This window comes from Monomorium pharaonis, chromosome 3 (genome assembly GCF_013373865.1).
Source record: "Monomorium pharaonis isolate MP-MQ-018 chromosome 3, ASM1337386v2, whole genome shotgun sequence".
In the NCBI taxonomy this organism is placed as follows: Eukaryota; Metazoa; Arthropoda; class Insecta; order Hymenoptera; family Formicidae; genus Monomorium; species Monomorium pharaonis.
The window spans coordinates 19,922,328-19,945,115 of NC_050469.1; the positions used below are offsets into that span (position 1 = coordinate 19,922,328).

Consider the following 22,788-nt stretch of genomic DNA (forward strand, 5'->3'; position numbering starts at 1 on the left):
TCTTTAGGATAAGCCCGGATCTACAATAGTGTAGTAAGCCTTATGCCATAAGGAATTAACCAATTATATTCGATTATTCTTCTCAAATTCAATTATAATTGGTCAATTTCTTATGGCATAAGGGCCATAAGGCTTAATACACCTATTATAGATCCGGCTTAAACTGATGCTGATAGCGCTAATAGCGTCTCCTTGAACACACCCATAATCTTATTACACATATAGGCTGCGGTCCACTTGACGCTACAAATGCTTCGAAGCGTTTGATTGACTAATCGAAACAAAGATTTTTACGAATTGACCAATCAAAGAATGCTTTAAAACGTTTGTAGCGTCAAGTGGACCGTAGCCATGGTAGGCAATTGCCAGTCAATATCTATAAGATCTATGGATTCAAGTGACTCTTGTTTGCCATAGACCTTATAGATATGAACTGGCAATTGCCTACAGTTTTAGAGAGAGAATTAAGTATGGACACCGTTTCGCTTGGTATTGCCAATCCCATAGACTAAGGCTGGTATTCATAGTCGAATCTTAAATTTAAGATCATTTTAAGTACTGTCTTAAGATGCCATCAGCCAATCACAGAGCCGTATTAGCATCTTAAGCATTGCTTGAGACAATGGCCGGTATTCATAGTCAAATCTTATTTCAAGATCGTCTCAAGCAATGTCTTAAGATGCTAATACGGCTCTGTGATTGGTTGATGGCATTTTAAGACAGTACTTAAGATGATCTTAAATATAAGATCCGACTATGAATACCGGCCAATGACCTAGTCACAGTTTAGCTATAACCAGTTACGACAGTCAGCGAAATTCTTCGTATAATATTTTACGACGCATGCGTCAACTGTACTATCTAAAATATGGCGGACATGGCGAGCCACGCGGTACGAAGCTATGAGCTAGACATGTGATAATTGCATGTTAGAGGTTATATTGTGTGAATAATTTTTCAATGATATTAAGCGATATTAATTAGGTATTATTTTGAAAAGATTATTAATGAAAATCATCTTCAGTGTTTTTTTCAATATCATTTATTTTGAAATAAATTATAATAATGAGTAAAGTTAGTAAAGGTGGATTTTTCTGTGTCATGTGTAAAAACATATCTGGACGAAACGCAAGAATAAAATTTTTTTGTTTTCCAAAAAATCCATTTATTTATTATTGTTTAACCTCATTTCAGAATTTAACTTTAACTTTTTCTGTAATTTTTTTTATTTATTTACTTATCTCTTTAATAACAATTCAACACGAATCATAAGAAATATTTTTACTATCTTTTTTTGTTTTATATCTTCGAATAACGCGCTTTCTTACAATCCAAAACATGGCGGATGGTCACGTGACTAGGTAACATAAACATCAAAGGTTCCGACTGTACTGTCGTAACTGGTTATAGCTAAACTGTGACCTAGTTTACACCGAGCATTTGGTACGCGTATCAAATAGTAAATAACTAGTGAATGTATTTAATCATTGGCTGATCAGTTTAAATTTACTACTTGATACACGTACCAAGTGCTCGGTGTAAACTAGAGCAATCTTTAAATAAGATTCGACTATGAATACCGGCCTAAGAGCCGAACATAGAGCTTGTATGGCCCGTATTCATAGTCGAGACTTATTTCCAAGACCGTCTTAAGTTTGGTCTTAAGATGCCCTCTAGTTTCATAGTCGACGAATAAGCAAAGACTTGAGCAAAATCTCAAGTCGTGACTTGACCAAGACGATCTTATTTCAGAACGCCTAAATATGTTTCATAAACTTTTCTTATTCAATATAAGCATAGGCTTAAGATGATACGTATTCATAGTCATTTAAGATCGTCTTATTTGATATATATATCGGCAAATAAAACGATCTTCGCCAAGTCGTGTCTGTAGTGAACTTAAGAAGTGAACGCTAACCTAATTTATATAAGTTGCGACAGTATTACATTTATAATGAATTTTGAAAAACCAAGAAATATTGAAATCCCAGATATTAACTTATCTAATGAAGAGGAGGAAGAAAATGAAGAAAACGAATTACAAATACAACTTCCAAAAAGATATAATCGAGATGGTCACAATCCTTTTAATTTTTGAAATAAAAATGAGTTTAAAAAAAGATTCTGGTTTTTGAAAGAATCAATTATGTATGGAATTTTACTAATAATAAAGGAAGGACTTGCTAAAATAAATAACAGAAGATTTACTATTACAAATAAATGGATTATTGTAATAATGAATAATATATAAATTGATTTGATTATAAATAATTGTTGCTATATTTTTTTATATAAAAACACATTTATTAAATTGATAAATTATAAATGAAACGCATATGTATCACATAAGGTTTTAGTACAATAAAGAATGCTTATAAAATGCTTATTAAAAAAAAATACTAAATACTTAAATACTTTTTTTCCATTGTTGTGTTTATTTTTGCTTGAATTTACATTTTCTTTGCACGACATTTTGTTAATAAATACGTAATTTAATTAGAAAAATTGTTTAATAAATTTTATTAAGTTGAATATTCGACTTATATTGTTTATAGCATTCTATAAATTAATATTAATATTAAACTTAATAATATAATTAGTAGTGTCTTTTTGCAGTGACTGCTTATTGCACCATGAACTATGACAATAACGTAAAAACATGAGCAGATGATAATAAATGCAACGTTCCTATTGGAGAATCCAACAGAAATATTACGGAAGTTGCCAAATATCAAATAAGTTCAACCTTAAGAACATCTTCGTCAAGATGATCTCGAATCAAATAAGATTTACTTGAGCACAATCTTCTTCGTGAAGATTGTCTTATTTTACGACTATGAAATTTATTGTTCTTAAGACGGTCTTGATTGAATAAGATTGACTTGACCAAGATTATCTTAAGTACTGACTTGAGACTCGACTATGAATACGGGCCTTAGGCCGGTATTCATAGTCAAATCTTATTTCAAGATCGTCTCAAGCAATGTCTTAAGATGCTAATACGACTCTGTGATTGGCTGATGGCATCTTAAAACAGTACTTAAGATGATCTTAAATATAATATCTGACTATGAATACCGGCCTTAGTGCATCGCGACGCGCGCGCTTTAAATAAGAATCGACAGAGAGGTGGATATATTCTGTTTTTCTTCGTGTGGGAACAGGGGCTCGATTCTTGAATTTATTCGCAAGAGAAACGTATTCGCAAATTCTATTCTTACAGAAAAGTTAGAAATTTATTGGCTATTGTATGGCTATTAACCAATAAACTTACAACTTTCTGTTAAAGCGAGTATTTGCGTATACGTTTCTCTTGCGAATGACTTCAAGAATCGGGCCCCAGGTTCGTAACTATACAATCTGAGGCTCGAGAGAGAGCGAGAGAGAATATGACTGCAAGAGGGAGAGAGAGAGCGAGCGAGAGAGAATATGACTGCAAGAGGGAGAGAGAGAGCGAGCGAGTGAGCGACGTACAGTATAATGCCGAACATAATCGAATCACGACGGAACTGATCGAAGTTCATGGACTCTCCCCTTACCGCAAAAATCAGCTACCCCTTTCAAAAGGCTCCGTCTACGTTAATCTATGGCCAATCCATATCTATGGCTGGGTATTTATAGTCGAATCTTAAGCCTTCGGCACACGATACGATTTTTCATGCTAGATCGTATACGAGGCATTTTAATACGTGTCCTGACTGGCTTGGATGATTATGTCACCAATCATAAGCCAATGAGGATACGTAGTAAGACGCCTCGTATGCGATTTAGCATGAAAAATCGTATCGTGTGCCGAAGGCTTTATTTAAAGATCGTCTCAAGCAATGTCTTAAGATGATAATACGGCTCTGTGATTGACTGATGGCATCTTAAGACAGTACTTAAGATGATCTTAAATATAAGATCCGAATATGAATACCGGTTTATAATGCCCGAATCACACTAGCGTTTGGCGATTGCGTTTGCGTCTACGATTGTCTCTTGACAAATAGAAGGACGGCTAAATGAGAATCGTTAACACAGACTTCTATAATATACTAGACTGCTAGGCTCGTTATATATTCTCCATTTAGTGTGTACCCGAAAAGTATGTACAAATAGGAGCTCATAGGCGGCAGACTGAATTACCGATTAGAATGTGGCTAATATTTTATAGTCCTACGACTATGGATTACTAGAGGAGTGAGTGAGATGTATGATACAATATATATATTATGTGATTATGAGAGCGTTCTCCTTGGACGCTTATGCGTACTTATGCGTTAAACGTATCATTCTTTTGCTCTTGTAATATAAAAGAAAAAGATAAAATGACAATAATTAAGGTATGTGATAAAAGGCTGCCCAAATATATATAAGAAAGCGGTATACATTTCTTTTCGTTTAAGTATTAAAACTAAAGAACAAATGATATAACCTCATTTTAAGAGCATTTTTGTATAAAATAACCTAATATTAATGATATTTATTAGTATTATTAAGTATCATTTTTTAAATATATATATATATATAAACATTTTAAAAATGTCAACAAATTACTCGTAGCAACTATATGTGATATTTATTGGCATATATATATGTACATATACATTCCACTTGACGAACAATGTACATTACATAGCAGATGACACATTCCGATCGGTTATTCAGTCATGTACAACATGTACATACATTATATACTGGTACGCCTAGGGAATCAAGGTTAGCAGTCTAGTATATTATAGAAGTCTGTGATCGTTAATCGTAATCGCCAGCAGCTGTTTTCTGATTGGTCAAGAGACAATTGTAGATGCCAAACGCCAATCGCCAAACGCGAGTGTGATTCGGGCATAAAGTCTATGTTGTTTGCTGCTGTAAATAGGCGCCATCTAAAATACGTTTTAATAACTTTTATGTGAAAAGGGACAGGAGGAGAGGTCGATAATATATTTTATAATCTATAATATATACATAATACTTTCTATATCAAATACATAAGATAATGTAGAAATTAACTAATGTTCTATTTGTTACATTAAATTTATAGATACAATTTACACAAAATAACATGAAAAATACATGTATCTCGATAAAGTTTGGTAATAGAAAGAACTTTATTTTTTTTAACGTAGACTTAGGGTATAAATAAATACAGCGTTAGTTAGTACAATAATATTTTATTCTTTCTACAGAAGTCTACATGGTATTATAGACTAATGACATTTTATCATAGTAGGAATGTCTTTATAGGTACGGAGCATTTTCAAATGGACCACCATATGTAACTCACATAAATATGTATGATTGTGCTAATCTGTATACGTTAAATGTGCGAACTTTCAACCCATCTGATAGTTCACGATCATGTTAGCCGTTATTTTCATTAATTTGTCGATGAAAAGTTTGAAACTTATTAAGTTGTGGATGGTGGGTATTAGTCATTAATTTAATTTATATAGAGATTTATATGTATTTTGTGATTAATTTTATTGGCCCATAGTTTGCGTAGAATATTATTTACATATAAACACATACACGCTGTTGGCCGAGAATTAAATCTAGTTAAATCATCACCATTAGGTAATTACTAAAATTTTGTAACATTTCTGTCTACTATAGTTATCACGCATTGAGATAGATATTATTATATTGAGATTAGACCAATTTGGCGCTTTAGGATTGATTGGAGCTTCAATTAATCTCGAACAGTCAATAAAATAATTAATCATAAATTATTTAGTTTGTAAAACACTCTTTTAAATTGAAAATTAACTTGATGCAATGTGTCTTTTATTATGATTTCAATAGCGATATTTTACATATATTTTGACATTTAGGTTGTTGCGTAAATTTTAAGATTATCGTAATTATTTTACAGTAAGATTAAATTAACTTTTCCAGTATCCCTAGGAAGAAATGATGATCGAGAAAACATTGAATCAAATTTATTTTTTAATGCAAAAGACATCGATTCGATATTGATTCATTGTTTTGATGAATCATTTCTTATTGGAATCGAATTGAATGTCTTGAAATATTTTGTTTTTATAGATTCAATTCTTAAATTAATTTTAAATTACTTTTAAAATAAGAGAGAAAGGTAGAGGTACAAGAAACACCTATTTTATTAAATTAACTAAGGATATAGTATTAAATTAATTAATTATAATATAATATAAATTTTTAATTTTTTAATATATTTTTTAATTCCTAAAAAACAAAATATAAGATGGTTTCTTGAGGTAAATCATTAAATAATTTAATTAATTGATCGTAGGATACTGGAAGGGTTAAGAAATAATCAGATGACAAATATTCAATTTACTTCATCTTATTTTTAACATGAAAATGTGATATAGTTTAATATTATTTTATTTATTTTGCACGGTTATAAATTAAAATTTCATTTACAATTGTACAGTAAATTAAAAATTTCGTAATTGAGAAGATGAAGTAAGTTAAACATTAAGTATGTCAATAAAATGTTGACATTTTAAAACAATTTGAACTTTGAATGTAATCGTTATATTTATTAATATAAAATCGAGAGAGAGAGAGAGAGAGAGAGAGAGAGAGAGAGAGAGAGAGAAAGAGAGAGAGAGAGAGAGAGAGAGAGAGAGAGAGAGAGAGAGAGAAAGAGAGAGAGAGAGAGAGAGAGAGAGAGAGAGAGAGAGAAAGAGTAATACTCTGAAAAGTTATAAAAATTAACGAAATGTTAATAAACAATTTGCGCGATTATCAGGATTTTTATTTATACTTATAAATATCGCTATGAACTGAGGTACATGGTAACTTTAAAGAGAATGTAAATTGTAGGAAGAATTTAAACTCTTATACAATTTTACAAAGCGCATTGGAAACTAAGATAACGCAAAATAAATAATACGCGAAATTAATGTACAATCTAGTATTTTTAAGCTAACTTAATGAGCTTAAAGGAGTATGGAATCGAGACGGCTTTTGGAAAAGAGAAAGAGAAAGATATGGGATGTAATATTATTATAATATGAAATCTTTCCTGATATCTTTTTGTAGCTGTAATTTTTCTTCGCCACTTCTAAATCCATATGATTCGTATAATATGATGGAGAGCACAATCAATGTTATATCAATGTTAGTTTAGAAACGGGAAGATAGATGTGTCCCGAATATACATATATCACATACCTCTACTTTCAGGATACAGAATGACATTATTTGTTTTAACTCCTTTGCCGTATTATATACTCATGATGCAGCCTAAAATAGTGAATTAAGTGACTTGTGGCTGCAGTAATCGTCATGATTCTTATTAAACTTGTAGCTCCGATGATCGGAGATCTATCAGTTTTTGAATCATAGACCGTAATGCCGTTCGTTACTGCAGCAAAAGTCGCGTCAATCCTTGGAAGATGGGGGTGATTCCCTACTGTTGTCGCTGGGAAAGCTAGACAAGCCGAGACCGCCGATTTCGTGGCTGGACGAGCCCGTCGGGGAATTGCTGCTGCTCCTGGCACCGCTCAGAGGCGTCACGTTCGTGCTATCCGCCGGTATTAGGCCCTCCTTCATACGCTTCTTCTGCTTCATGCGCCTGTTCTGGAACCAGATCTTCACCTGTGTTTCGTTAAGCTGCAGCGCGGAAGCAATCTCGATGCGTCTCGCTCGCGTCAGGTACTTATTGAAATGAAACTCCTTCTCCAGTTCGGTGAGCTGTTTATTCGTGAAGTTCGTACGGCCTGTATTGTTGAAGCCCCCAGCGATACCGGCTAATGAACCGGCGATGCAGCTTACTGTCCCGCTGGCGGTGCTTCCGTACACGGACGAGCTTGATCCTGCAGTTGCGCCACCACCAAACTCGATTACATTAGGATTTGCTTTTGTCGCTGAAACAAATTCATTGTTTCTGCTATAAGTAAAACGTCTACACAAGGTAATGATATAATTATATCGACATTGTATTGAGATATTGTTAAATTAGTTAGCTAAGTTTTGATATGTTCCTTTAATTTATGTTAAATTTTTCTTTAGCGGAAATTATACAATTGAGAATTAAATATTTTCTATAAAATGAATTACAATGATGTTAATAGATAAAATTAATGTTCTTGTTTTTATTTAACTCTCGTTGTATTTGATCGCATAATCTAATATTTAGTTACCAAAATATTCGTGAAAAAATTTTCATCGGTCAATTAACTGCTAAGAAAAAAAAACCTACTTGAAACACGTTTGCAAACTTAAAGTAACTAGTACGTAAGATGTAAAATTTTTGATAAGATGATTCAAGAGTGTCAAATACGACAACAAACGCAATATTCTCATTGACCGAAAATGATCGTTGTTTTTAATTTAGATGTAGCTTCCTAAGTATAATAGAAACCGGCAACAGACGCGGACGTAATATGTGTCGAATCAAGATCAAGTCAAATCCTTTAAGTGACAGTCGTTTGCTGGCCATAACAGCTGGTCACTGTTCGGAAGCAGTTTTAGGGAGATGACCTGTGCAAAGCTGAAAGAACGGTAGGGTTGAGCCCTAAATCTGGATCAAATTGCATCAGCTGTAGAGCAAACATCCGCTACGTCGTTACGTGAAATTTTTGATTTTTCTACTCTACCAATGTTCCCATCAGATATTACTAATAATCAATCGGTATTATCTTATAAAGATAATGCAATTAAAATATTGAGGGATAAAAGTGACGCGCTTCGACAGAAGGATGAGGCTACATTATGAAAATTAGATTGTTATTTAGACTACGGTATGTAGCAGTCAATTTACTTAATGGCAGGGGATGGACAAAACTGTCAAGCCACCGCCTTAAAGTCACGTCTTCCCTATTATGTACATTTTCCTTCGATGTCTCCAGCTTAGCCCTTCGACATTTTTATATAATATATTTTTTGTTTGATCTATTCTCTAGGAAGTTATAGTATTCTGAAAGTTTTTTATTGCAGCTTTAAAAATTATTTTATAATAGCATTGTATATGCTAAATATTTATAAATAGAGAATGTCTTGCGAATTTTCTAATATAACCGAAAAGATCAGTCACTTATACCGAGGTCCTAAATTTAGCTAGTGGCCATTAAGCTTACGCTTTTCCAAGCCGAATAATAAACTTGGACAAGTTCTATTAGGCGTGCCAGTGCCAGATACAATGAAATGTTTCTCGTTTCTGCGACTCATTCATCAATTTAGCACTTTAACGGAGGACCGACTACGGTGCCGTTGATTTTCTATACGAATCTCCCTTGGCAAGAACGAAGGCGTTACATCCATACGACGAAAAATCTTTATTTTTGTAAATTATAACTAATGCATATATGCGCAGGAAAGTAAATAAATAATAAATAGAAGAGACATATATTTTTATTTAATAAATATTCAGTAAAGGGAAAAAAGATTTGCTGTAAATTTATATTTTTAAAATAAATACGATATGCAAATGAGATTGAATGTCCGTTACTACAAAGTATTATCGACATGTTATGCTCGTGCATGTTACGCAGAAATTATATCGCGGGCACGCATCGAATTCTTACGTCAGCGGCCTCTTTTACCCTAAGTTCAACGCTATATTGCATGTAGAAATTAATGGTCGCAATCTTTAATGTTGGGAAGCGTTTGATTCATGAATAAATGATATCGATAAAATGAGGAAAAGAGAATAAGTTTGATATAAAGGGAATCATTAATAATGCTGAGAAGCGTATTTACACCTTTAATGATCTTACATAAGACGTGGGTGTACTCTCGGAGTCACGCGCGCGTTTTATATATTGTTATATATTGATTATATTACTCCCGAATCTTTTGCAATTACGCGAGAAGCTTAATCGTGTAGTTATAACTCAATCGAGGCAGATCGTAATTTGCTAAATTTTTCAAAAGAAAAAAAGATTTTTTATTATATAAAAAATTATTTAACGTTAGATGCAATCTAAATACTGCTGCAATGTAGCAAAATGGAATTTATAATTACAGTTGTGAAATGTCCTTTCGATAAGTCGTAATGATATCGTTGTCTTTTAAACTATGGATGATTAAACTATCACAAGACACGATGCACGTATTTATTTAGGAACTTGGGTAGCTGGCGTTGATGCGGATAATCCAGATATTATATACAAACCAAATACAGCTGGATCCTGAAACGGTACATCAATGCGCCAATAAAAAAATCGGACTACAAGCTACGGTTAAAAATGATTTACAGGTAGTTACTTCCGTTTTATAGTTATTTTTGTTTTAGATACAAGTCTCATCCTAAATTCAGAAAATTCTGTGAATTAGGAAAAGTACCACTGGTGCCCGTATCTCTGTCCTCTCTGTAATATAATACACGAGCATCTTGTATTCTCCTCTGTTTACCATCACCTTTTCTTACGTCATATCGTCCCCACGGCTTTTAGCCTTTGAATAATATTTGAATTGCGTAATGTTCCTTGAAGAGGGGACTATCGACGCATAAGAGCACGCATAAGTGCAGATGATCCCGTACGATCAAGGGATCGACTTCCCATAAGTAGCTGTCATTCTTTTAAAACATAAATTCAAAAATTCGCGCGCGCGCCCGCGCGCGCGCGCGCGCGTGTGTGTGTGTGTGTGTGTGTGTGTGGTATCTTCGTTCATAAATAAAAATCATACGACTCGCCAAAATTGTATTAGATTAGAATCTATGATTATGTGACGAAAGTTTGAGAAATTGAAAATGAAATTTTCCGAGCCAGCTGACTCGGCCAAAATCTTTCTCATGAGATGATATATCTGGCCGGCAAGTTTTATCGCAAGAACTGACAAAACGATTTCGTCGGCACAGTTCCTTCCATTCGCAACCCCCTGTCAGTCATTGTCATGCCCCGACGGTCGCGTTGATTTCAGCATTATGATAGGTAATATCCTGAGTCACAGCCGCGTACGAAAAGGCAATGTTGTGTACCATAACGGTGTATATGTGGAAGAAGGGCTGCGTGCAGCACGTTCGACATTCACACTCCGAGTTCCCCTGCGTTTACACTGCGTGCGTGGTGTGTGCGTTTACGTGTGTGCGCGTTCATGAGTATGCCTGAAGCATTTCCCGGTGAAATTAGGCTCAGCACGACACCTCCTGGGGGTCGTTGATAAGTTTCGCGCGCTTTCTTCGCAACAACTCGTCCCGAACCGTAACACAGGTGCCGTTGGTTCGAGGGGCGAAAAGTCCCTTCGTGAAATTTCTTTATTTAAATGACAGTTTTGGTTTAATAAGCTTCTTACCATTCACTTTATTTATCTTTACAAATTAATCGCAAAGCTTGATCATTTTATTCCTTATAAATTTAAATTGCTAAAACCAGAAACTATCGATCTCAATCACTATGAGGTAACACGTGCATTATTAAATCCTTCATAATTGAACGATGAAGAACTGTGAAGAATAGTGTTTATCGAGTTCATAATAGTACCCTGTTTGCGGCTAAAAGTAACGTGTAAATACCGTCTACGGCAATTGAGCCGCGTGAAGGAAGATTACGCGGGCAGCCGTCGGCGGTGCGGCGCGGAAATGAAAATCACCGTGAGGCGAGACACGTGGACAGCGTCGGCGGCGGTTGTCGGAGTCCGGCCGAGCGGATCTGTTGGGCCGCGCTCGGACAGGAGTAAGCGGTGGCAGCCAGCGCTGCCAGCGCGTTGAGGGGGTGGCAGGGGGGGTGGAGGGGGTCGGTCAGAGGAGGGTCAGTTGCTGCCAGGGTTGTGTTGCGGGATCCGGGGTTGCCGGGTTCGGCGGGTGGCAGCCCGGGTGGAAACACGCGAACGATCCTCTGATCCCCTCGCGAGATATCGGGCCACTCACTCACGCGTCCGCCGGCGACCCTTGCGGAGCGGCGCGCAACATGCCCAGCCAGTTGTTCGACTCTACCCACAATCTCTGCTCTCTCTCTCTCTCTCTCTCTCTCTCTTCTCTTTTTTCCCTTTCTCTCTTTTTCCTTCCCTTGCTCGACTTTCCTTCCTTTTTCTCCTTCAATCGGACATGCCCTCCTTCGCGTTTATCTCGCTTCCTTTTCCGTTTATCCAATGCGTCTCTCTTCAGCTGAAGCTCTTCGTGCTCTTTTTCTGTTTCTACGTATCCTTGTTTCTCCATCCGCCGTCTTTCCTTCACTTTCTCCTTCTATTATACGCTTTATTCCCTTCGCTATCGTCCTTTCGGTCTCTCCCAAGTTCAGGGCTGGCGTGCACGCCTGGCGACGCCCCGTTTTGTGGTTTAAGTCCCGCGGGATAACTTGATCAGAGATTTTCTGAAGATTTTACATTTAGCAAGTACATTTATTGCGTTTGCTGGGATAATCCGGACCTTGCTGGTCAGCGAATTACTGAGTTCGTGCTAGCGTACAGTCACGAAGCATTTTTGTTTATCAATCGATAAGGTACGTAGTACCTTGTTTATGCACAAGTAATATGTTGCAATAAAGCTCATAAAGAAATCTCTCGTGACTATAAAAAATCTCTATCATATAAGAATATAAACAATATCTTTATACTTTCCACAGAATTTTATATCATAATAGTGAGAAAATATTTGGTGGAACAAAAAACCCATTAGCATTTTAAACACACGTTTTATACCTAGAATATACTTAAAAGATGTGTCATAGGAAATAAGTAAAAAAAAGGACTGAGAAATATTATAACCGATACCATCTCCGTTTAGTGTAATGAAAACTCGTAACAAGTAAGTGTTTATAAAAATTTGCTACAAGATTTATTAAGTTTACATTATTTTATGGTTTATAACATATATTATATTCAACTTCCTAAGTATATAAAATAGAAAATAAAAATGTGGCGATTTTTTGGACTAAACATATTTGAAAAAAAAAACAACGTACTTATTAAATGAGACCTATACGTATGTATTGTTATAGCCATTGTTATTTATTTGTGTAAGGCTTACAAAGAATAACGATTTTTAAATGTTGCTAACTTTTGAAAGCTAGAAGAGCACTTAAATAGCTAGAATTTTCAAAGATTAAAAGATTAATTAAAAACTAAATAAAAATAAATTGTCCTGTTTAAAAGAGCAAGGTATATTTTAAGAGATTTTGTTTTTATGATTGATAATCCTTTTGAAACTGATTTGGAAAGTAATATTTAGTTTTTTATTTTTAATTATTTTTTTATTGAGATCTTATAATATTTTAACTTCTAATTCCAATTAAGTTCAATATTTAAATTTTGGTTTGTCTCTTTAATTCTTTTGTTTATTTATATAAATATTATATATAAAGATGTGTTTTTATTTTCATATAATTACAATAAAGATTTTATTCTTGCTTAATTTATTTTACTATTCTCATATATATGTATAGTTTTTAAAAGATAAAATTAGTTAATTGGACCTTTAATTCGGTTCAAGTATCTTATCTAATAAATCCAATAAATTTACGTCATATAGAGTATTAATGTATTAATAAATATATCTGCTTATAGTTAAAACCAGTTTATTTTAATTAAAATATAACATATTATATGTTGTAATCTTTACTTATATTTAATTTTTGATGTATTATACAATCACGAATGTATTTGTATACATCTAAGCGCACGAAGAGAATGTAAGCAAGCTGACGAACCGATGGTGAATTTTAGCCTCATGCTAAATGCCGCCCCTGCATATTCAGTCAGAGCGTCGATAGCGACATGCATATTTTAAGTCAGCCTAAAAGGTGATAGTCTTCGAGGAAGCAGGGTAATACTAAATGTGCGAAGTAATCCATGAAGTGTGTTCCCGATAAATGTTATTTATTTCGTATTTTGCTATAAGGATAGACATGAAGATATCCCTATCTAGTTTTTTCTTATTTTATTTATTATTTTTTGCTGGCGAGAGAGAATATAAAAAAAAGATTATATGTAGGATTTTAATTACACTGAGAAAAAAGTTGTTGATTTGACTAAATTTTTCAACTTAATTAAATTTCTTGAGTTTAACTTAAATACATAAAATATTTGAATCTTAAATAAAATCTTTTTATGTGTATTTGCAGCACATAAATATTTGAATTAAACAAATTTAATTAAGTTGAACGATTTAGTAAAATTAACAACTTATTTTTCTTAATGCAGTATTGTTTAAGCATTAGAATGTGTTGAAGCCAAGGGTTTCGAACGTAATTCTCTATTTCTTGCCATGACAAAGATATGGAATTATTACTGTTATGTTACGAGGGGACGTTCGTTTGTCTCGTTTTTCTCCGCGCAGTATTGCCAATCCCGCTATTGAGTATAGAGAGAAGAAATCGAGTTTAGTATGATAGATTGGGCGGGTTGACAGCATCACGACGGTCTTTCCGTCTCCTGTCTCGCTCCAATCTTAACTAAGGGTGGTCCGCACCGGGCGCGTCCCCATAGAGACCCTCTATTCTGGACCCTCTGAAGCATGTTATGGAAGCAGGGAGGGAAAAAGAAGCGCTATTGTAAGTCCTCGGCCAACCAAAAAAGTTAACCAACCAAAATCTAGCAAAATCGCCCCGCTGCTCTGCTCCGCCCATCTCGTTACTTCTTTTGAATTTTCTCGTTGTAACGTATTGCGTTTAATTAATCCTATGTCCTCTTAATTAACTCTAAATATAATTGCGTTTAATTAATTATATTACTTTTAAAAACAATTTGTGTTCTATAGTGACAATGTATAGTTTAATGATAATACAAAGTAATTTGCGAGAAAATCGACAAACTTAATTCTAGAATGTGTTCTAGAAGTTACTCTAAGCACAAAAGAGTTTATATACAATATAGGTATACTGTAACCAAAGTATATATTAAATAAAATGTTTATAACTTAAAAAAAAAAACATTTTTGATCTATTTTTATATAGTTTATAATTTTTCTTTATTCTTACAATAAGTAGAATGTTATTAAAATTTAGTCATCTTTTACTGAAACATCCTGCGTACAGAGCATGCAGAAAAACCGACAAAATTCAAGAATGTGTTTTTCTAAATAATAGAAGTAATAGAGAGAGGTCATTCTCAGTAATAAAGTTTATATATACCATATATAAACTTCACTTTGGGTCAAATCATAAAATAAACAATTTTAATAATAATTAAATAATTAAATAATTATAATTGTAATAAGCAAAAAATATTAGACATAACTTTTATTTATTATTATTAAAATTTTATTAAATAAATATTATTCTCTCAATACTTGTTCAATTTTTAATTAAATATATGATACAAAAAGCAGTAACATGTTTGTAAGGAGCAGCTGGATATTTTAAACAAATAATATAATTAAAAGAATAATAGTTGTCTAATAAAAACGTTATAATAAAGTAAAATTTATTCAATAAAAGTTATAAATATGCTTGATGGATATATTTTTCTGTTTATTAAAATTGTTTATTAGAATTATAAATTGTGCTATGATAACTGATCTCAATTGATTTAGGCCAATATACGTAGTCGAAGTCTATTTCAACCGGCTCAAGTAACATTTTAAGATATTGATATGACCGTGATTGGTTGATGACATTTTAAGACATTACTTAAAAAGATCTTAAATATAAGATTCCATTATAAATATTAGCTTTACAGTGTATATAAATTAACTTTTTTGTTCAAAATAATTTTTAGAACACGTTTTTAAAGCTTTTCGATTTTTTCGTGGAACATTCTCTATACACAAGATGTTTCATGGCGTTTTCGACCGATGCTGCATTAACCCGTTTCAGATTCTTTTTCTCTAGAACTGGCCAATCACAGTTATTTTCTTCTTCAGAAGAATGCGTGATTGGCCTTATGACATCATTAATCGCTCCCGGAGTGATTAACCTAGGCCAGCACAAAAATGCTATCAGAAAGAGGTGTGTTTAAACTTTAATTCTTACCAAAGTCTATTAAAAATAAAAAGTTTGTAACTTGCAAAGGATGAACATTTTAGACGTTTATGTGATTTTTTTATCCTTACAATAAGTAAAATATATTCTTAAAATTTATTTATTTATTTTTAAAGTATTCCGTGTTGATATATAATTTTATATGTTTTATTATTTATTTAAGTATTAGTTCTATTATTTATCTTCTATGTATATAAAAAAGTATTTTTATATAATTAAATCTTTAAACAAATATTTTTAGTATTATATGTGTATTAATTTTGTATTATATTACGTTATTTATTATATTATATTGTAAAGACAATTATTACAAAAAAAGTTACTGAATATATACTAAAAATTTACATATAATATAACAACTAGAATTATTGCATTTGTGACAAAATTGTAGGAAAACATTTGTTAAAAGAATTAAATTGTACAGTGTTCTAAAAACATCAAGATGTAACAGCAGGAATAAAAACGAGAGAGGTTAAACGAGGGTGACAAAGTTTCATTTCGGTTTGCATGCTTTGCTGCAATAAACGTCAGTCCCTTTAGAGCCTATGATGGCGTTATTAATTCGATTATAATGAGCTATTAAGTGAAACGCTGGTAATTCCGACAAGCTTCATCCAACGACTAAGCTCACACTCACTCTCTGAGTTAGGAGATTGCGGGGAGAACCATGGCCGTTAAGCAAATTAGTGTGAAGTTAGGGGAACTGTTCCGGCCTTTTTAGGCATTATTTTCAATGAGCCATGCTACGTCATTTTCATGGTCATCAATTCGATGTTAACATAGTACGTAAATATTTTTATGAATACGTAGAGATATTTATAGTACGAGATGTTACGTTTGTTTTCAGATATATTATTTAATTGTAATAATTATAATATACACAGAGAACATGCTACATACTATATATATTATAATATTTAATTTAAGATGTAAATATACTCATTGTCTAATTTCAAATTAATTTATTTGTAACAAAATTTTGTTTATAAAAAAAATTGTAAGTAATTAAAACTAATAAATTTTTTGTGAATTAATTTATAATATTTATATTATTATTATACATGTTTACAGTTTTATTAAATTATTTAATAAAATTATTAAATATTTGTGTAATTACTTTCTGTACATATTTTATTTAATTAATTATTAGCTGAAGATATTAATTAAATTATTGTAAATTTATAAATAGTTTACTACAAAAGAGATCATAAAAATAATCATTACAATAAACAAAAAAACATAAGTAAATGCGTTTTTCTCATGTTTAATACTTTGAAATTTTATACTTATTTAATACATATACTTATTTAATAAATCTGTTATCTTATCACTACTAGGAATTAATCTGATAAATTTGAGATGGCTTTATTTAATCACATGTTTTATCGTAATCTGTTAATGCGTTCTGTACTATTGTAGAATGTATCTGACAAATCACATTTATACATATAAAGATTGAAATAAAAGTTGCACATTCACGGTGTTTAAAAATACATTTGCAATTAATCCTTTTATTGCATGTAATTTAGAGTGACATGTTTCTTAAAAAAGTTGATTGTTAAATGATTTTAAAATCTCAAATTTGCAATAAACTTTATTTTAAAAAAATTAATTCAAATTCTTGTTTAAATATTTATAGATTTACCTCTTTTATTTTTCGAATATTACTTTCTAAATTGGAATCAGTGTAGTATTCACTAAAGAAAAGTCTGATTTCAATATTACATTTTTAACTGCATTAGTGATATATGCACTGTCTTTTAGCGATAATATACTGATTCCGATCAATAAGAGTATCCTCTTTTTAATCGAAATCACTAAAGAATAATAAATAGTTGCTGATAATCACAGTTATGGTATAACACTGCAAAACAGTACAATTTTATTGATTCAGATTTAGAAAGTAGATAAGTAAATTTCAAGGCTGAGTATTCCATCTCTAGATGGACTACGTAGTGAATTAATAATAGATAAATGTCTATGTTCACACATCCATTATATGTGAGACATAAGCATTTATCTATTAAATAGTTTATCACATAGTTCATTCAAAGGTAGAATTACCGGTCCTTAAATGAGTATTAGCTGAAACGAAGAAAAAATTAAATACAGAGATATTATTTTGTTTTATTATAGGACAATATAGGACAATTGTAACTAAAATAAGTTAGAAAATGTATGGAGGTAGCTATTTTAAGCTAGTTTAAGATACAATTTATATATAATGATAAATATTTTATATAATGATAACATATTTTGGAATTATAGATAAGCCTGTTAATATTTAATTGCTCTATGATAGTGTGATGGAAAGATATTCATACAGTGTCAATATTTTCTATTATTTCTTTCTTGTGTATAATCTTATCTATACTGGATTTACGTCGATCTTATAGGTATAAATGAAAGTCTAAGATATCACGTGATACTGATAAATTTTTGTTACAAAAATATCTTGGAAAACATTACTTATCTCGAAATCCATGTACGATTTGGTTTCACAAATGAGATAATACAAACCTATTATTATATACTCATTTGCTACTCATTTATTATGATTGTATTTTCGATAAAAGTGTAATTACATTTATGTATTAGTAATACATAATAGATACTAGATTTAAATAAAATTTCTAAGAATGGTCAAACGGAGATATTGTTTAATAAATTGAATTCATATTGGTGTAACAAATTTAATTTAATTTCCTAGAGTTAAAGTGTATATTTATGTAAACATTATCTATGAAGATAAGAAAAATCAATAAGAAATACGGTAGCAAATTGCAGGCTAATGACATTAAGGTCTCATAAGGCTAGTATTATTGGGTGGTACGCGTATGATTAATGATTATGGCAAACCGAGATTACGTGTCGCACTTTATTAATTCTTATACAGATTGTTTGAAAGTCACTGACTTGCCGATTACGGAATAGCATGTCACATTCTGTCTTTGACAAACTGTCCGCCTTGTTTGTCAATCTTAATTGAAGACTATCTACGTAAAAATGTTGATCTTCTATCTAATGTTACTTTACAAAGTGATACTTCGATGAATTGAATTTATTTAATGTGTCTTTAACAAGATACGATTGAATCAAATTGTGGTTCCAGGAACTAAGGTTGCTTCATTAGCTATCAGTATGTCTATGAACTTTTATAGAGAATTTTATAAAAGTTTTTCAATAGAAAAAGTTATATATACAATTAATTAATAGTTAACTTTAAATATTTTGTGAAATTGTCTAATTAGATTTTAATTAAATGTAAAATGCACTATAAACATCATAATGATAAATATGAAACAAGAATTTAATTTATATTATAAATAATAATAATAATTTTTTTGTAAGTTACAGAAAAAAATTTGATTTTAGTAATATCACTCAAAGTAAAGATGTACTTATGATTTCTAATATTCATAATTTGTCGTACAGATATATAAATTAAAAAAAAAAAACAATTTTGAAAACATAATTTTGAAAGCAGTGCCATGTTATCCCGCGATCATAATATACTACTGTTATGATATTCTGTTTCTTAAAAAACATGGTCGTGAAAGATAGTCATGAATTTGCATCTTTGTACTCTAAGCTAATCAAGCGATGAACAAAGTTTAACGAATGACTACTGGATCGCGCCCACAGAATATCTAATTTCATGCTAGTTGCTCGCTGCACATAGGCGTCGACTCGAAGGGAAATTTAATCTAAGTGTAGATAGTGGCCACTTACCGACTGGCTTGGGTACGTTTCTCTTGACCTGCATCCATTTATACGTGGGTACTTGCGCCTGCTGCTGTTGCTGCTGTTGCGAATGATGCGCGTGCGAATGCTGTTGCTGATGATGGTGCCCATGCTGATGGGGATGTTGAAGGTGACTGGATTGCTGTAAAATATGATAGGTAGTTGTGTCCGAGCTCTCTTCTTTATAATGTCCCGGAGGGTGCGTGGAAAACTCGCTCTGTTGAATCTGTGTTTGATAATGCAAAGATTCGTCGGAGGAGGATAGTTGATGAAGATAATTCGAAGTTGCACCAACTGTTATTGGATAATCCGGTTCATGATGATGATGATGGTGATGATGATGGTGATGACTAGAGGATTGATGATGGAGTTGCTGATCGTGTTCCGTCCTTGAATGACTAGTTGAGGGTACTGTAGTTTGATGGAGGCTGCTACCACCTGGTAGATGATGGTGATGATGATGATGATGAGGATCTTCTCGGTAAGCAGGCTGTTGAACGTGGTAGTTTTGATGCGGGTCCACCGAAGCTACTGCATGTTGCTGTTGATTCGCGTACGATGAGGATGACGCGTAATCTAGATTAGTGTAGCTCAAACCATTCTCTGAGGAGATTATCGCCGTGGTAGAACCATTTTCGTGGAGAACAGCACCCGTCGGAGAGTAGAAGCCTTGAGGTGGCGTACTGGACGACGTGCCCGAGTCAGCAGTTAGGAAACTCTCGGAAGACGATGAAGAATATGGCGCCACTGCAGTCTGGGGGTAGTAATGAGTTGGAGCTACCTCCGGGGAAGGAGGCACAGACACGTGACCGCCGACAGATGAAGGTTGATGGTGATGATGGTGATGATTTCCTTGACCCGAGAACACATAGTTAGTATATGAGTCAGGTTTGCCATAGGTCCCGTACATGCCCATGTCCATCATCATCATCCTCGTAACGGAGAGACGAATCAATTGGCCACCCACTGTTTCGGCAACTCCGATGCGTACTGTCCAACTCGAAACAAGAGAGATGATTTACATCATGGCTAAAATTATACACTGTTTTCTTAATTGATTATTTCAACACTATGTATATAAATTCATAATCCTATACTTTTACATAATACTATAGAAGAAGAAACATTTATGCATTAAACAATGTCCCGTTAAACAAAGTCGCGACAGAATTAATTAGTACTACAGAGATCTCTAGTAAAAGTTTTAAATAAAACAATAAATGTCCACAGGTTACACAAAATACAAAATCACAGAGGCAACTAAATATTAAATCTTCAAGTTGTCACAAGTAAACACTAAAATCACGCAGAAGATATAGTTTTGTAAAATTTTACAAATATCTAAGATTTAAATTTGAATTTGATATGTTCTGAAAAATGAGTAGATAAAAGTTCACTGAGCATAGTTAATAATGCTAATTCGCGGGCACTATGAAAACGTTAACCGTCGTCAGCAAAAATAATCCGTGCGGACACTCTTGCAGTCGATCCGTCCAACATGGGCCGTTGGAGTGGACTGGTGAGGTGGACTAGCGTAGCGGAAAGCTGCACACAGGTGAGACTGACCCGCAGTGGTCTGGCGTGTTTAAGTTTTCCTTCTCTCTCTTGCTTGGGCGTATCACCCAGACGTTGAGTGGAGGTATTGCGCTGTGTCAGGTTAGTTCCAGGGGGAGTCTCCATTATCGATGGGCGGTACATAGATGTAGTCACGTGATGGCGATTGGGCGGTACCAGCCAATCATGGGCGAGTCTGCGCGCCCCGAGTCCACTGCCTCATGATGGATCACCAGTGTGAATTTTATTTTTCGTTCCTTCTTTTTATCTGGCACGCTGCAGTTGACACTTATCGTCGCGGGTAGGAGTCGGGTATTATATCTCGGTACCCACCTTCTATGCTATCCGGAGGCAAGCAACCTCCGCCCTTCTATCCCCTGGATAGGTTGTTTTGTGCCTTCTGCCTTTTTTTCCTTCCACGCTCTTGACGGGTCTTTCTATGTACTTGCGTGTCTCGCTTGCCTTGAGGTACCGAGGTACCAACATCCTACGTTTTTATTATAACCTGACGGTTGATAGTTTAATTATAGTTGATTTACTGTGTACAAATAATCTATTTAATTTGGTTAAAAACATTAAACTGCTAAGAATAGCTCGTTGATGATCAAATTTAGTGTTATTCTTAAAAAATTTATTTTTAAAAGAAACAAAAATTTATATTATAGGTGTAAAATAAATAAAATACATCTCTAAAGATGGCTTTTGTATAAATTTATAATGTCTAAAGATAGCTTTTGTATAGACTTATAATTCTAAAGAAAAGTGGAGATAGATAATTTAATTTGGTAGCTGTGTCATGCTAATAAATAAGAAAGATATTTCGGTCACATAGGCGCGCGACGCACGAAACAATTTGTGACTCTTCAGACTGCTAGGATATTCATCATCCTCACGTCGTCGAAACCCTGACATGACAATACACTACTTCTAAAGGTATAACGAAGGACTAGGTCACATTCGACGCCACATCTCTGAAAAACTTAAAAATTTTTTCAAAATTTATAAAGAATTCCTATTTTGAGCGGATCTCCATTTAAAACATTTTATTTTTTATTAATATATGCTACTTAGTTAATATAAAAATTTTATATATATTAACCTGAGTTAAATGTAAAATTAAAAATTAATACTTTTAATACAGTTGAAAAAGACATAATTAAATAGTGTTGTAATTGTATATAACTTTTCATAATTGTAAGATGTATATAATATCACTTACAATTATGTAAGATATGTAAGATATATAATATTTACAATAATAAGATTATATTCTACAATTCAATACTGTCAATAATATTTCCTTGAGTTTAATGCACGTGCAAAGATTTTGTGTTTTTGTCATATTATTTACATTTTAATAATAATTTTTTAATAAATTTATTTATTTTTTCTTAGTAAAAATATCAGCATAAGCAATATTAAATAATCAAAAAATAAATATAATAAATTTTGTCTATTATATTTTAAATTTGAAAAAGATAGAATAAATAAAACAAAATGCAATGTCTAATTATTTTGAAGTCGATTTTAATAAAGCTTAAATCTAGAAACATAAATATCAGGTTTATCAAGATTCGTAATTATAACAGTTTATGTAAAATATCGTATAATTAATTAAATTTAATTTGGTGGTTTAAAATTGAACTTAATTTACATA

The 22,788-nt window shown here is 32.7% G+C and overlaps 1 protein-coding gene and 2 long non-coding RNA genes across 3 annotated transcripts; 1 reads left to right on the top strand and 2 right to left on the bottom strand.

Annotated features, from left to right (window-relative positions):
- Window positions 1–718: 718 nt before the first annotated feature.
- LOC118644893 lies at window positions 719–2,008 on the top strand. Its single transcript, XR_004962672.1, has 2 exons — window positions 719–984; window positions 1,362–2,008. It is a non-coding gene; the product is annotated as an uncharacterized LOC118644893 (long non-coding RNA).
- Window positions 1,298–4,978, bottom strand: LOC118644894. Its single transcript, XR_004962673.1, has 2 exons — window positions 3,877–4,978; window positions 1,298–1,422 (listed from the first exon to the last, which is right to left on the bottom strand). It is a non-coding gene; the product is annotated as an uncharacterized LOC118644894 (long non-coding RNA).
- A 1,692-nt stretch (window positions 4,979–6,670) lies between these two features.
- LOC105840238 (homeobox protein Hox-B1a) lies at window positions 6,671–21,159 on the bottom strand. The gene is made up of 2 exons (XM_012687121.3): window positions 19,566–21,159; window positions 6,671–7,841 (listed from the first exon to the last, which is right to left on the bottom strand). The coding sequence occupies exons 1-2, from the start codon at window positions 20,506–20,508 to the stop codon at window positions 7,357–7,359; spliced, it is 1,428 nt and encodes a 475-aa protein (XP_012542575.1). The 5' UTR covers window positions 20,509–21,159; the 3' UTR covers window positions 6,671–7,356.
- Window positions 21,160–22,788: the final 1,629 nt, after the last annotated feature.